General features: G+C 59.5%; 2 protein-coding genes across 2 annotated transcripts; one reads left to right on the top strand and one right to left on the bottom strand.

Moving 5' to 3' along the window:
• Positions 1–1,924: 1,924 nt before the first annotated feature.
• Positions 1,925–4,672, bottom strand: LOC119849122 (telethonin-like). Its single transcript, XM_038385841.2, has 3 exons — positions 4,263–4,672; positions 2,525–3,503; positions 1,925–2,188 (listed from the first exon to the last, which is right to left on the bottom strand). Exons 1-2 carry the CDS (start codon positions 4,409–4,411, stop codon positions 3,083–3,085), a joined length of 570 nt encoding a protein of 189 aa, XP_038241769.1. The 5' UTR covers positions 4,412–4,672; the 3' UTR covers positions 1,925–2,188; positions 2,525–3,082.
• A 2,967-nt stretch (positions 4,673–7,639) lies between these two features.
• Positions 7,640–12,501, top strand: PNMT (phenylethanolamine N-methyltransferase). Its single transcript, XM_038385686.2, has 3 exons — positions 7,640–7,843; positions 8,415–8,622; positions 9,993–12,501. The coding sequence occupies exons 1-3, from the start codon at positions 7,690–7,692 to the stop codon at positions 10,426–10,428; spliced, it is 798 nt and encodes a 265-aa protein (XP_038241614.1). The 5' UTR covers positions 7,640–7,689; the 3' UTR covers positions 10,429–12,501.
• The last annotated feature ends 742 nt before the right edge of the window (positions 12,502–13,243 follow it).

Here is a 13,243-nt window from a genome sequence, read left to right on the forward strand (position 1 = left end):
GAGAGGGAGCCCATGGCTCGAATACGAGGCGGTGTGTGGGTCGGGCCAGAGGGGCCCCGGCAGAGCTCAGTGTGGGACGCCTACCCGGTCCCTGCTGCCCCAGCCTCCCACCCTGGCAGCAGGCACGTGGCTGAGCGGCTCTGCCCATTGGGCACGTGGCGGGGCCCATGCAGTTCTCGCCCCCAGCGCTCGCAGGGGACGAAGCCGGGGGGGGGGACACGCTGCCTTTAAAAGTAACAGCGCCCAGTCTTTGGCAAGGTCACCGGCAGGCCGTGGTCACTTGCCAAGCGCCTCTGTTTAGAGCCATTGCCTTGACAGCCCGCCCCCCCCCAGCCTGGTCCCAGCTCTGAAAGCAGATCCCTGCCCGGGCTATATTTAAGCACAGAAGGCCGTTCTGGAAGGGCCAGCCCTGCTTCCCTCATGGGACCTCAGGCAGGAGACTCTGGGAGGCCGTGCCCGTGCCCGCGTCTGCCCGCAAGGGGCTGATCCAGGCCAGAACCCAGCGGGAGCAGGTCCTGTCTCGGCTGGGCCCGGGTAACGGCCTGGCAGGATTTGCTCCCAGCTGTAGCCAGCCCATTAACCCCTGCTGTGGGCCAGCCTCTGGAGGGAGACAAGGAGTCACTTCTGGTAGCGCGGGTTACGCTGGGGCCGGGGGGGGAGGTCAGCCTACACCTGCTGCTGCACGTGTGGGCGAGGGGAACAGCACATGGACCCCCCCTCCCCCCGATCCTTGTCTCCTGTCAGCCCGATACCCCTTGGCCCTGCCCAAACCACTGCTGCCTTCAGGCTCTGGCAGCACATCGCAGGAGGCCTCACACCACCATGGCTTCTGGGCATGGAAGGAGCGAGCAGGACCTGTGAAAAGACAGTGGGGAAACTGAAAAGGAGTACTTGTGGCACCTTAGAGACTAACAAATTTATTAGAGCATAAGCTTTCGTGAGCTACAGCTCACTTCATCGGATGCATTTGGCCCAAATGCATCCGATGAAGTGAGCTGTAGCTCACGAAAGCTTATGCTCTAATAAATTTGTTAGTCTCTAAGGTGCCACAAGTACTCCTTTTCTTTTTGCGAATACAGACTAACACGGCTGCTACTCTGAAACCTGGGGAAACTGAGGCACTGGGCTGAGGTCAAATATCAGAGCTGGGAGCTGAACCCAGGAGTCCTGGCTCCCAGTCCTATATGGCTACAAATCATGGTCCTGAAACCATCCGTGCCCCTTTAATAAATGCAGCTGTACCCTCTGGCCCCCCCCCGGAGCCCCAGCTATGGGCTTTTGCCAGGCTCCTGGCTCCCTTTAACTGCTTTCTGGCCTGTGGTTCCCTCCAGCCTGGCCTGACTGCAGCATTCCCCAGAGGACCCACTGAGCTTCCAGCTGCTGGGATGGTTCCTGCCCCTGCTCCTTTCCCCACCCTGTCCCTTTTCAAGGAGAGGGGTTAACAGGGGGCCTAGCCCCTCTGCCATTAGCCCAATGGCCGCTTCTCTCGGTGCAAATCTTCATCAGCCTTCAGCTGGATTCACTGGGCTGCGACTGGGGGAGCAGGGTACGGCGCCGGGCCCCTCCAGGTTGTGCCTTGCTCTGCCCAGGAAGTAGGCCTGGCCATGCCAGGCAGAGGGAAATTCCAGCTGTGACTGGCACCGTGGCTGGACTAGTTCAGAGCCCATCCAGCTGTTGGGGGTCAGACTCGGTGCAGGCCGCCCTCCCCTCTCCCAGTGATTGCTCATGCATTTCAAAGGAATAGGACCAAGGCGAGATGTTGGGGTTGAGACTAGAGTTTTATTGCAGTACAAGGAAAAGTCACGCGGATAGAAACTTACCTCTCCGCCCCCTTCCCCCCCACAGCAGCTGGTACCACCCTCACCCCCGGAGCCGCACCGCAGCAGCCAACAGCTCCCATCCCTGGCTGATTTCCCCACAGTTCCCCCATTGCCAGCTCCCACCCCGGCTGATTTCCCCACAGTTCCCCCATCGCGGACCTGCAGCCCCCAGGGTGCTTCTCCCCATCATGCTGGTGTTTCAGGGCTCCCACGCCAGTGGCAGGACGTGGGTTGCTTTGCCCAGTGAAGGGGCTGGGATTCCCCTTCATCTCAGCCGCAGTGGCCCCTTTGCTCCATCCCTTCCTGCATTGTCCTTCCGCAGCCAGGGGCGCCGTCCCCCATCCCCCTGGGCACAACCTCGCCTGGCCCTTCCTGCCCCCTCTGCTCACTTGCTGCCGCAAGGTCTGCCCACTCCTGGTGCCCCCACGCAGGGAGGGGCATGAAATCAGGCTGGTCTCAGCTCCCTCCTCCTCCAGGAGCAGAGATGCAAGAACACCCCCCCCCCCCCGCACACACTCCCCTCCCCTCTGAGCACTCAAAGCACTTTCTACTCCGTCACAGTGAATCTGCCCCAGGCCACAGAGTGAGTCAGTGGAAGAGCTGGGCAGAGAACCCAGGAGTCCTGATCCCCCTGCTCTAAAAACCATTAGATCCCACTTCCCTCCTGGAGCTGGGGATGGAACCCAGGAGTCCTGATCCCAAACTCCCCCGGCTAACTCACTGGAACACAACCCAGAGGTCCTGCCCCTGCGTATGTCTACACTGCTCACCATGGGACCCCCCGGCTCGTGGACTCGTTTCCAAGCCTGCACTTGAGGGTCCACACAGCAATGGCAGGCCAGGCTCCACAAGCGAGTCTGGGTGGGCAAAACGGAGCCTTGGGCCTTGAGCCCACATCAGTGCTGGGGCTAGGTGTGCTGTGTAGACGTACGCCTTGTGTCCCAGACCCAGGAGCCCCCCACATTCCCAGCTCGAACCAGGAGCCCACTGGAGAGTTTAACAGACGGGAATGGAGCCTGTTTCCAGCCTGTCTGCTCCTACCAGGCACAAACCCTTGGCAACTAAGGAAAGCTTGGTAAGGGGCACTTGGGGTGGTGCCCTGGGCCCATGGCAGGGCACAGCTCCACCCTGGCACCCGCCATGGGTGCCACACAGACACAGCGCTAACACAGACAGCACAAGGTGGTGGCGCCTGGGCAACCCTAGCTCTGGGCGTTGGCTCAAGCGGGCGCCGAAGAGCCCCGGCTGGGGAAATCGGCCCCTCAGCCCCTCTGCGCCTCCTGGGACAGGGAGCGGGACAGGGAGCGGGGGAATTCCCCCTTGCCAAAGTCAGGCCGGCTGGGCTGGACGACGGGGGGCAGCTCCTTGGTGATCTCCGACACGGCCTTCTTGTCCCGGCACTGCCCGTTGGGCGGGGCGCCCCCGGCCAGGGCCGTCTCGAAGTCCATCATGTGGCGCAGCTGGGGCGGGGTGGCTCCCCGCTCGGCCTTGGCGCTCAGGTCGGCCGGCACGAAGAGGGGCAGGGGCAGCGCCCGCTGGTAGGGCAGGGGGTAGCAGGCCAGGGGCTCGCCCAGCCGGCCCAGCTGCATGATGAGCCCGGGCGATCGCTGCACCACGAAGCGCGTCTCCTGCTGCTGCCAGTACGTCTCCTTGCGCCGATCATCCACCTCCCGCAGGGAGCAGCTGGGGGCAGGGAGGGGGGACGGAATGTTAGGGACCCGGGGAGCAGCCCCCGGCAGCCCCCCCATCACCTACTGGGAGCAGGGAGCCCAGACAAGCCCAAGGACCCAACCCGCCCCCTGAGGCTGGGCTGCGACTCCTGGGGCCACGGGGCAGCGAGAGAATCTGGGGTCCCTTCTGCCCTGAGCTCCATAGACGCCTGCGCTAGGGGAGCTGCCCTGCAGGCCCGGGGGCAGGGGGCTTGGGAGGCACAGAGGGGGCCACTCTCCATCCCATCCCCCACCCTGTGCCCAGTCAGAAGCTGTACCCCGGGCTGGGGGGGGACAGAGGGGGCCTTGCTCCACCCCAGCCCCCATCCCCTGCGCCCAGTCAAAAGCTGTACCCCGGGCTGGGGGGGGACAGAGGGGGTCTTGCTCCACCCCATGCGCCCAGTCAGACGCTGTACCCAGGGCTGGGGGCTGGGGGCGCTGCCCCAGAGCTGGGTCTGCCTCTGTCCTGGACGGTGCAAGGGGCAGGCGCAGGGGGATGGGCTTGGGCTGGGGCTGCAGAGGTAAGGGGCACCGCTATGCCCAGGGGCTGCGACCCCTCTGCCCCAGGCTGGCTGGGCACAGAGGAGGGGCCAGGGCAGGGGTCCTGTTTGCTCCAGGGCCCCCCGGCTGCCCCTCCACGGAAACTCCCAGGGCTCCACTCAGCCCAAGGATGGGGCCACAAGGAGCCCAATGCCCTGTCCCGCTGCCAGGGGTGCCCACGCCCCACACTCACCCCTCCTCGGGCCTGGTGGAGAGTGACAGGTCCCTCCATTCGGCTGTGAAGGATTCGTGCCGCACCACGTCCTCCTCCTTCACCAGGCAGCCCAGCTCGGCCGCCGACAGCACCCCCGCGCTGTGCAGCACCATGCGCTTGCCGAACATCCTCGCCCTGTGGGACACCTGGCCTGGGGGGCGTGAGCCCGGCTGTGTGTGTGTGTGAGAGCCCGGCTGTGTGTGTCTGAGCCCTGGGCGCTTGGCCGCCCGGGTCAGGGTTTATAAAGCCTCCCTGCTGCTATTTCCGAGCTGCGGCGTCAGGGGCTATATCTGCCCCACGCGGTCACGCTCCAGCGCTCCAGACACCAGACACCACCCGAGTTTGTTGTTTACTGGAAACCAGCCCTGCCTGGCGCTTGCCCTGCAGTGCCAACATTTATACCTCTGCCCCTCGAGGAGCGTTTGGGAAGCTGCAGGGGTCTCAGCTACGGGGCGTGTGTGGTGGTTGGGGGGCGGTAATCCTGGGCCACTGTCCACACCAGGTGGCCCAACCCTTTTGGAGTACGAATTAACCCTTTGCAAACCCCCAGCCCAAGGCGGGAGGACAGGTCTGGTCACAGGGAGGTGACGTGATCTACTCTGGGTCACAGAGGGTATCAGTAGAAGAGCTGGGAATAGCCAGGAGTTCTGAACCCCTCGCCTATCCTGCTCTAACCACTAGATCCCACTCCCCTCTCGGAGCTGCAAATGGAACCCAGGCGTCCTGGCTACCAGCTCCTGTACTCTAGACCACAATCCCCTTTTAGGGCTGGGAATAGAACCCAGGAGTCCTGGCTCCCAACCCACCCTGCCCCCGCTGTAACTGACTAGATCCCGCGCCTTTCCCTCCCACAACTTCAAAGGCCCAGGGCTAGTGGGGAAAAGGGGTGGTGGCTCTTTTAAAGGTCTCCCCCCCCGCCTCAGAGCTGGGAGGGTGGGGGCAATACCACCGGAGCCAGCCGGCTGGCTGGTTGAGCGGGCCCAGGTGAGCCAGCGGCCCCTGTATGGCAGAACCCAGGTGTCCCGAGAGAGCATGTGGAAGCTGGAACTAGAACTGGGGGCGGTTCTCGGGTTGGGTTTCTCATTGACCGGCTGGGCTTGGCGCTGCCCCAGGCCATGGAGCACAGGGCTTGCTGGTCACCAAGTTTGGGGGTTGAGCTTATCCTGAAACCTGACCCCGGAGGCCCACTGTGTTAGTGCCCCCCCCCCGGTTGGTGAGCTCCCAGCCCCCTTGTTCAGCGGGCCCACCGGGGGCAGTGACAACTGAGCGAGCCCATGAGCTCAGCACACTCCCCCAGCCCAGAGACGCAATGTGAAAACCTCGCCCGTCCGGGAGAATATGTGCTGAGCAGCCCGGTCTGGCTGTCCCGCCGGGGACAAGGGGATGGGACTAATTATAGACGCCCTGGGTCCAAGGATTCCTGGGGGCGGGGGGTGCATCAGCATGTGAAAGACTCACACTTTCCGGGTGGAGATTTGGGGCTTAGAGCAGGGAGGCAGGGAGCCAGGACTCCTGGTTCCTATTCCCAGCTCTGGGAGGGGAATGGTGTCTAGTGGTTAGAGCCCGGGGGGGCTTGGGGATGTCTGGGAGCCAGGACTCCTGGGTTCTATCCCAGCTCTGGGAGGGAAGTGGTTAGAGCAGGCGGGCCCCTGGATCCTTCATGGCCAGTAAGTGGCCTCCAGGTGTTGGTCTCAGTGGGGAGCCCAATGACTGACTGGGCCAATGCCCCCCATTCTGGGGGGAGCAGCCCATGCTGTGCGGGTCAGCAAAGGACCCCAGGCTGTGGAGCCGATGCCCTTCCACCGGCTCTGAGATCGCACGGCGGGGGCTGGAGAATCAGCTATCAGCCTGGCCCCGACTGCCCGCCCATGCAGCCAGCACCGACAGTGACCATTCCCACCCCCCTCAAAAAGCCCGCCAGCAACTCACTGATCAAAACACGTTTGCCCCACCAGAGAGCTGGGATCAGTCCCATTTAATGGCCTTTCGCTGACATAATTTATGAGCTGAGGTGGCTTTTCCAAAACAGCCTGAAAGCATCTGGGGCCGCTAACCTGTTCCAGGCCTGGCGTTATCAGCTGCACCAGAGCTATTTCACAGCCACAATTGACAGGGCCCTGAGGCCGGCTCCCCCCTTGCCCGCTGACTCCATTACCGCCCTGGTTTGCATTGTGCCAAGGAGCCCCTTCCCATCACATGGGTGGGGGGCTCTGAGCGGATCCAGCTGCCCTGAATGGGCTGGGAGGGGAGTTGGTTTGTTCCTGCCTGGGAGCCTGAAATAAGCGAAGAGGCTGAAATTGGTGAGGAGAGGTGGCAAAGGGAAGCCCCCTGCCCCTTCCCCATTGGCTGTGGTGGATCTCCCCCGGCCAAACCAGTGCTGGGAATGGTTCTAACGCCTGGTGTCCTCAGGACAGCCCCATCTCGCCCGTCACAGGAAGGGAGCCAGGGTGGAGCGCTAGGGATGGGTTGAGCTGGCTGGCCAGCTGGCGGCTGAGAGCTGGGGTCCTGCTGGTGCAGAGCGCTGCCACATCACAGAACCACCCTGCAGTTCAAGTGCAATTAACAACCTGTGTTCCCGAGGGGCCTACGTGGAAAGGAATCAACAGAGCTGTGAGTTGGGGGGGAACCCATGGCTGCAATAGCAGGGGGCTGTGGGTGGGGACTGAGGGGCACCAGCAGAGCTCTGGGGGGCAAGGCCCCATGGCTAGACTAGCAGTGGGCTGCAAGTCACGATTAAGGGGCACCGGCAGAGCTGTGGCGGGGAGCACAGGGCTGAAATAGCAATGGGACTGCGGGTCGGGATTGAGGGGCACTGGCAGAGGTCTGGGGGGAAGCTGGCACTTCCCTTACTCTCATCTTCACAAGCATTACGCTCACTTGTGCAAACCCAGACTCCGTCAGGAGGCTGAGCCGGATGGTGTGGAACGGCAGCTATGCTGGAGTGGCAGGACGCAGCTCGCCCCCCCCTCCCCCCCGGCGCTGACACTAACCTGGTTAGCTGGGATGAACGGCCACAATAAAGTTGCCTTTCAATACGCTTGGCAAATGATCATCCGGTGCAAGATAAACTAATCTCCCACCCTACCCCCGCCGTGTCTCTGGAGCCTCCATTAACTTCCCTAAAGGTCCATCCAATCATTGCACAAACAGCTTCCTCCCCGCCTGGCTGGGGCGGGGGGCCAGCGTGTTTCGGGGGGGGGGGGTGTGAGGAGGCAGCTAGAGAAACGGCCTCAATTTCCATCCACCCTGCGGGGAGCACCAGGTCCCAACTGCCTGGCGCACGTTGGGCCCTAATCAGATTGGGCCAATTAGCACATTGCGACGCCCTGAGCCACCCAGGGCAGGGGCTATAAAGGCCGCTCCCTTGGCCCCAGCTGGGTGTGAGCTGGCCACCGATCCCCCAGCCATGAGCAGCATCGCAGCCATCGGGGAGAGCTACCAGAAGTTCAACCCCAGAGCCTACCTACAAAACAACTACATGCCCCCCCGGGCTGACTTCAGCTCTGAGGACTGTGTGGTGCCCTGGAAGCTGCGGTGCCTGGCTGAAGCCTTTGCCACAGGTGAGAGTTGGGGTGGTGGGGTGAGACAGCAGCTGTAAATGAGCCTTTAAAGGACTTTGCAGGCATCAGTGGATGAAGCCTCCGAGCTGCCTTGGGAAGAGAATATCACTGCCTCCCTGTTACTGATGGGGAAACTGAGGCACAGACTGATGCCATCACTCTCGCTGGGTTGCCCGGGGAACTGGTGGCAGATCTGGGAGCAGAACCCAGGAGTCCTGGTGCTAGGGCGACCAGATAGCAAATGTGAAAAATCGGGACGGGGGTAGGAGGTGTAAGGCACCTATATAAGAAAAAGCCCTGAATATTGGGACTGTCCCTATAAAATCAGGACATCTGGTCACCCTACCTGGTGCCCAACCTCACACTCTGACCACTACACTCCGTTCCCCTGGCAGCTTGGGGGGAGAGAACCCAGGAGCTACGACTCCCACCCTCACCTCTGCTAGACCAAAATTCTCCTTCCATTTCTGCTCTCACAGCCTCCTCCACTGCAAAGCAGGTAACCAAAAAACTCGCCCATCCCACACCCCTCAGCACACGTCCCTCTGTACCAGTCTCCCTCGCCTCCCAGGTGACATCCACGGTCGCACCCTGATCGACGTTGGCTCCGGCCCCACCATCTACCAGCTCCTGAGCGCCTCTGACCACTTCGAGGAGATCATTGCCACCGACTACCTGGAGGTGAACCGGGCGGTGCTGCGCCAGTGGGTGCAGGGAGAGCCTGACGGCTTCGACTGGAGCCCCTACATCAAACACGTCTGCCGGATTGAGGGCAAAGGGTAGGCGGCTGGGGGGGGCGGGGGAGGAAGGGGGCAGCCTGCGGTCGGTGGCCCCAGAGCTGGGGGAAGAGCTGCTGGTGTGGGGTTTGGCTGGAGGCAGCCCCAGGCAGTTTGTGCGGGAGCAAGGGGCGTTCGAGCAGGACTGGACGCAGCCGCTCTGGCTGATGCTCCGTGGTCTGGGCAGTTTGTGTGACCTGAGGGTGTTGCTTGAATTCCCAAAAGGTCACTGTTTGCTGGGTGGAAATGGACGGGGGGTGAAGGGGGAGGAGGATTTAGCAACTGGGAGACCAAGCGGGGGGTTTGCTGAGCCCCAGAGTTAAAGGAGCCAGGGTGGCCTTGGAGTTGTTGGCCAGCACACGCATATGCATGCAGCGTGTCCCAGGGAGCGCACCGCCACCCCAGCAGTGTCCCACATGTTCACACACACACACTGACACCCCACACCCCCCCTTTGCTCTTTGAGCCTCACCCCCCACCCCAGATCGCTTAGGTCACCAAGTCACTGCCCCTCCAGCCTTACAAAGTTGACGCCCAGCAAGCCCCAGTGTCCTGAGCCCGCTAACCCACCACCTGGCCTCACCCCCAGGGGCTTTGCCCTGCCAGCCAGAGAGGCCAGGCGGCGAGGGCGCCAGTCAAGGCTCTGCCAGGCTCTGGCTTTCAAGACTCGCTCATCAGCCCTGCTCTGAAAAGGCAAGCTGAGCCGGCCTCCCTGGCTGGAGGGCAAGTCTCCTGCAGTAGGGCTGGGGGTAGGAGCTGCTTGGGGAAAGCAAATTGCTGGCTCCAAAAAAACCAACCGGAGAGTGTCGGTGATGGTGCGGGGGGGACCACGCGTGTGTCCGGTAACGTCACTGCAAAGCCCCTGCATTGATTGCAACCAGGGTGCTCCTCAGGGTACAGATTGCTAACCAGCCCCAGGGCCAGGGGCTCTGCCCGCTCTGCTTGGGAGCAGCGAGCGCCAGGGGGGAAATGATCTTCTGAGTGCAGAGAAGTGTTCTGCCCTTAGCTCTGGAGTCTCTCCCGGCTCTAGCTCGCCCAGAGCTCTGTCTAGCCTCGCATATACGGCTCCTCAGGGAAGCAGCTGGGCACCTGGCCAAGGAGTCAGCTAAACAGCCCCTCCCTAGGAGTCTCAGCAGCGGATCCGGACCATAGATGCTTATCACCACAGCACCCTGAGCGGGCATAAAAGTCTCACCCCACCCCATCCGGCACATTCCCCTTTGGCACCTCTGATCCCATCATCCCCTTTGGAGCACTGTAAACCCCCCTCCCTCCTGGGTGCAGCTGGGTACACTGCCCACTGCTGCCCATTGCTGGACTCCCACCCCCCCCCTTTCTCAGGGCCAGGCCTCATTCTTTTCTGCCTTGCACAGGGAGCAGTGGAAGGAGAAAGAGCAGAAGCTTAGAGGGAAACTGAGGCAGATCCTCCCCATCGATGTCCACCAGCCCGAGCCGCTGGGCTCCCAGGTGTGCCAACCGGCCGACGCCCTGGTCTCCACCTTCTGCCTGGAGGCGGTAAGCCCCGACCGGCTGAGCTTCGAGAGAGCCCTGAGTAACGTCACCACCCTTCTGAAGCCCGGGGGCCACTTTCTCCTCATTGGCGCCCTGGAGGAGTCTTTCTACCTGGCCGGTGAGGCCAAGCTCTCAGTGATCCCGGTGAGCGAGGCCGACGTCAAGGAGGCTTTGAGCAAAAGCGGCTACCACATCCACGACTTCCGCTCCTACCTCATGCCGCCCGGCCTGAAAATTGGCGTGGATGACGTGAGTGGGGTCTTCTTTGTCCATGCACAGAAGAAGCCTGTGGCCTGAGGCCCATGGCTAGGCAGGCCTGGGCAATCCTCTTGTTCTTTGCTAAGATGCACATCCTACAGCAAAGTGAGGTTTGGTAGCTAGTAATGCAATAGATGCATCCATTCTAGGCAGATAACCTGACATGCTGCGTGATTCTCCTTAAGGCCCCCTCCACCCCCAGCTCCAAAGCTCATCTCCTTCGCACGTGGTAGCCAATTTAGCAGTGAAGGGGTTAAACGAAACTGGAGGCACGTGGGTTAGCTGGTTCTCTGAGGGGCTCTTCACTCATAAATTCTAGGCTTCTATTAATGGCAGGTCCTGTTCCCCTGTGTCTGTGTAGGGCCAAGCATGGCTTGAGCAGTTACTGGAGTATCAGGCAGGGTTGGCTTTCTCTAGCACCAAGGTTCTCCTTGTGCCGTACAGAGTGAAATCCTACTCGGGGCACGCATTTCTAGAGGCCCCCCGCCCCGATCAGCTTGCGTGCTTATACAGCACTTTGGGGGGGGGTTCAAAGTGCTTATATCATTCAGTTAATCTGCAAACCAGCCTGTGGAGCAGATCTGCCCTACCACCCTTGTTTTACAAACAGGGAAACTGAGTCACAGAAACTAAGTAGGGGCTAGTTAGAGAGCAAGAGCTGGGATTAGAACTCAGCCACTTCCTGATCCTACACTCAATGTACTGGTTTCTCTCTCTCCACATCATTTTACATGACATGCAGCCACCTCTGGGGCAGAACTCAGCAGCTGCTAAAGGGCAGACAGTAACATTCCACAAGAGTTTAGAACAGGTAACGAAAAACTGCCTCCCACTCCATCTGAAAGTGAAAGGGGAGTAGGAGGTAGGCAGAATATAATTACCCAATCTGGAATTTCATTGTATAGGGAGAATACAAAACTACGTAGAATTTCAGCAGGATTCCAACTTTAGAATTAGCACAATTTAGTTTTGGTACCAAACCCATCTGCTGAAGACTTTAGTGGGAACCTCAGATAATTTAGGCCCAACGGTTAGATGTTTACTGTATGTTTAAAGAACATTTCAGAGAACCTACTAATGATGAGATGTTTTCATAATTTCCATGGCACTTTATCGAGATATTTATTTTGTGGCTATAGCCATATTCCATGCTGGTCTCTGGGAGCTATACGCTGTGCCTTTGTTTTACTGCATGAGAATCCATTGAAAATAAAAGCTATAAAGTAAAGGCAAATGGGACTGTCTAGATTCACTCTGAGCAGGGGAAGCGTAAATGTTAAACAAACAGCCTACAAAGCAGATGCATGTCTATATTTAAGTAATCCCAAAGTGGTTAATAGTTCAGCTGACAACTTTAATAAATACAGGATGTTTAATTTGGAACCAACCCTTTAAAGAAATGTTTTGGAAAAAACAAAACATAGGTCTTTCCCCAAGGTGGGGGGCATAGTAACCCCACAGTGACCCTCTCTAGTTAACTCTCTCTGCAAAAAAATTGCCTGGAAGCCAAGGGTGGGATTTTATGGTGCTTAATTGAGGACAGAGCACTGCCCTTAGCTGGACTCTCCAATTTCCTCTTGGGGCTGCAGCAGCACACGCAGGACCTGCACGTCGCATTGGTCAGGCGTGAGGTAGTGTAAAGACACAGCGTCTTTCAGAGGCCCGACATTGTGCCCACACAATGTCACTGAAAATGGATGGGGCAGCTCCACCGCACCATTTGAAGTCAGTCTCACAGGCTGTCTCTTTACTGTTTCCTGCCAGCTCGTGCTCCTTCTTCACCATGTGCAAACACCTGCCTTGGATCGTGCCGTAAAAACAGCAGTGTTGGTAATGACGTCACCGCTTCTTTAGCCAGTGGGTCACAACAGCGCCGGGCTGGCCTCATTCACTAGGGGGTTAGTTCTTGCAGTTGGGAGTGGTGAAGGAATTCAAGGCTTCAAAAGAGCATCCAGTCTTTAAATCCAATCCCCGCCCCAGTGGCAGGCCTCAGAGGGATTTAGGCTCACGCGAGGCCAGTGAGTGTAACATTACTATCCAGAGTATTGACATCGCACCTGTCAGCATGGGGGGTAACCGCAGGGGACAGGACAGCAAGCCCTGTTCATGGGATTAACTGATCAAGAGGGAGGTTAGGTGGAACTTCTGCCTCCCAGCAGCAAGTGAAGCTGCAGAAGGGAAAGGGACACAGGTCTGGCTGCATCATTGCTGTCTCCAGTGACAGCCCCCACCCCTGCATTCCCCTTTCCTGTCCCTAGAGAGGGATTTGGAACAAAGTGCACAAGCTGCGTTAAATAAAGCAACTAGTTTTATTTAGAGCTGTTGCATCCTTAAGCACAGAAGTTTCCCCAGGGCCTGACTGCTGGGTGCTCCCTTACATCTTGTCAGTCTCAGCCCAAGAAAGCACAGATCAGAGTCCACCTGCCTTGGAGTTTGATTTGATCGTACGGTTTTCTGCCTTGTCTAAAGAACGTCATAACCATGTCATCCAATCCAAACCCTGGAAAGGCCGGCAGTATGGCCCGAGCTTTATCCCAAGAGTGCAAGCCGAATATGACTGCAGCTCCGGGTCTCCTGGCTGGCCCCTGGCCACGCGGTTGAGAGGATGGGGGCCAGGAGAGTGGCTGGGATCCTGCTCTAATCAGGGTTCCTGGTAGGAAGCCCAACCCTGCTCCCAACTGCAGTGAAAGGGAGTCTGTCCATTACTAACCACAGGAGATCCGAGAGCTGGCACCACCAATCCCACTCCAGTTCCCATCTCACCCTCACTCTTTCCAGTCAATTCTCCCTCCACCCTAACCCAGTAACTCCTGGACCTGATCCCTCGATGGAGGTAGCTGCTTCCTAGCCATGA

The sequence above is a fragment of the Dermochelys coriacea genome, chromosome 27 (assembly GCF_009764565.3).
Source record: "Dermochelys coriacea isolate rDerCor1 chromosome 27, rDerCor1.pri.v4, whole genome shotgun sequence".
In the NCBI taxonomy this organism is placed as follows: Eukaryota; Metazoa; Chordata; order Testudines; family Dermochelyidae; genus Dermochelys; species Dermochelys coriacea.

Coding starts and splice junctions, on each gene's coding strand:
- LOC119849122 (XM_038385841.2), bottom strand. CDS start 4,411: ATGTTCGGCAAGCGCATGGTGCTGCACAGCGCGGGGGTGCTGTCGGCG. Junction 3,504..4,262: donor TCCACCAGGCCCGAGGAGGG/GTGAGTGTGGGG, acceptor CCCTGCCCCCAG/CTGCTCCCTGCGGGAGGTGG.
- PNMT (XM_038385686.2), top strand. CDS start 7,690: ATGAGCAGCATCGCAGCCATCGGGGAGAGCTACCAGAAGTTCAACCCC. Junction 7,844..8,414: donor GGCTGAAGCCTTTGCCACAG/GTGAGAGTTGGG, acceptor CTCGCCTCCCAG/GTGACATCCACGGTCGCACC. Junction 8,623..9,992: donor TGCCGGATTGAGGGCAAAGG/GTAGGCGGCTGG, acceptor TGCCTTGCACAG/GGAGCAGTGGAAGGAGAAAG.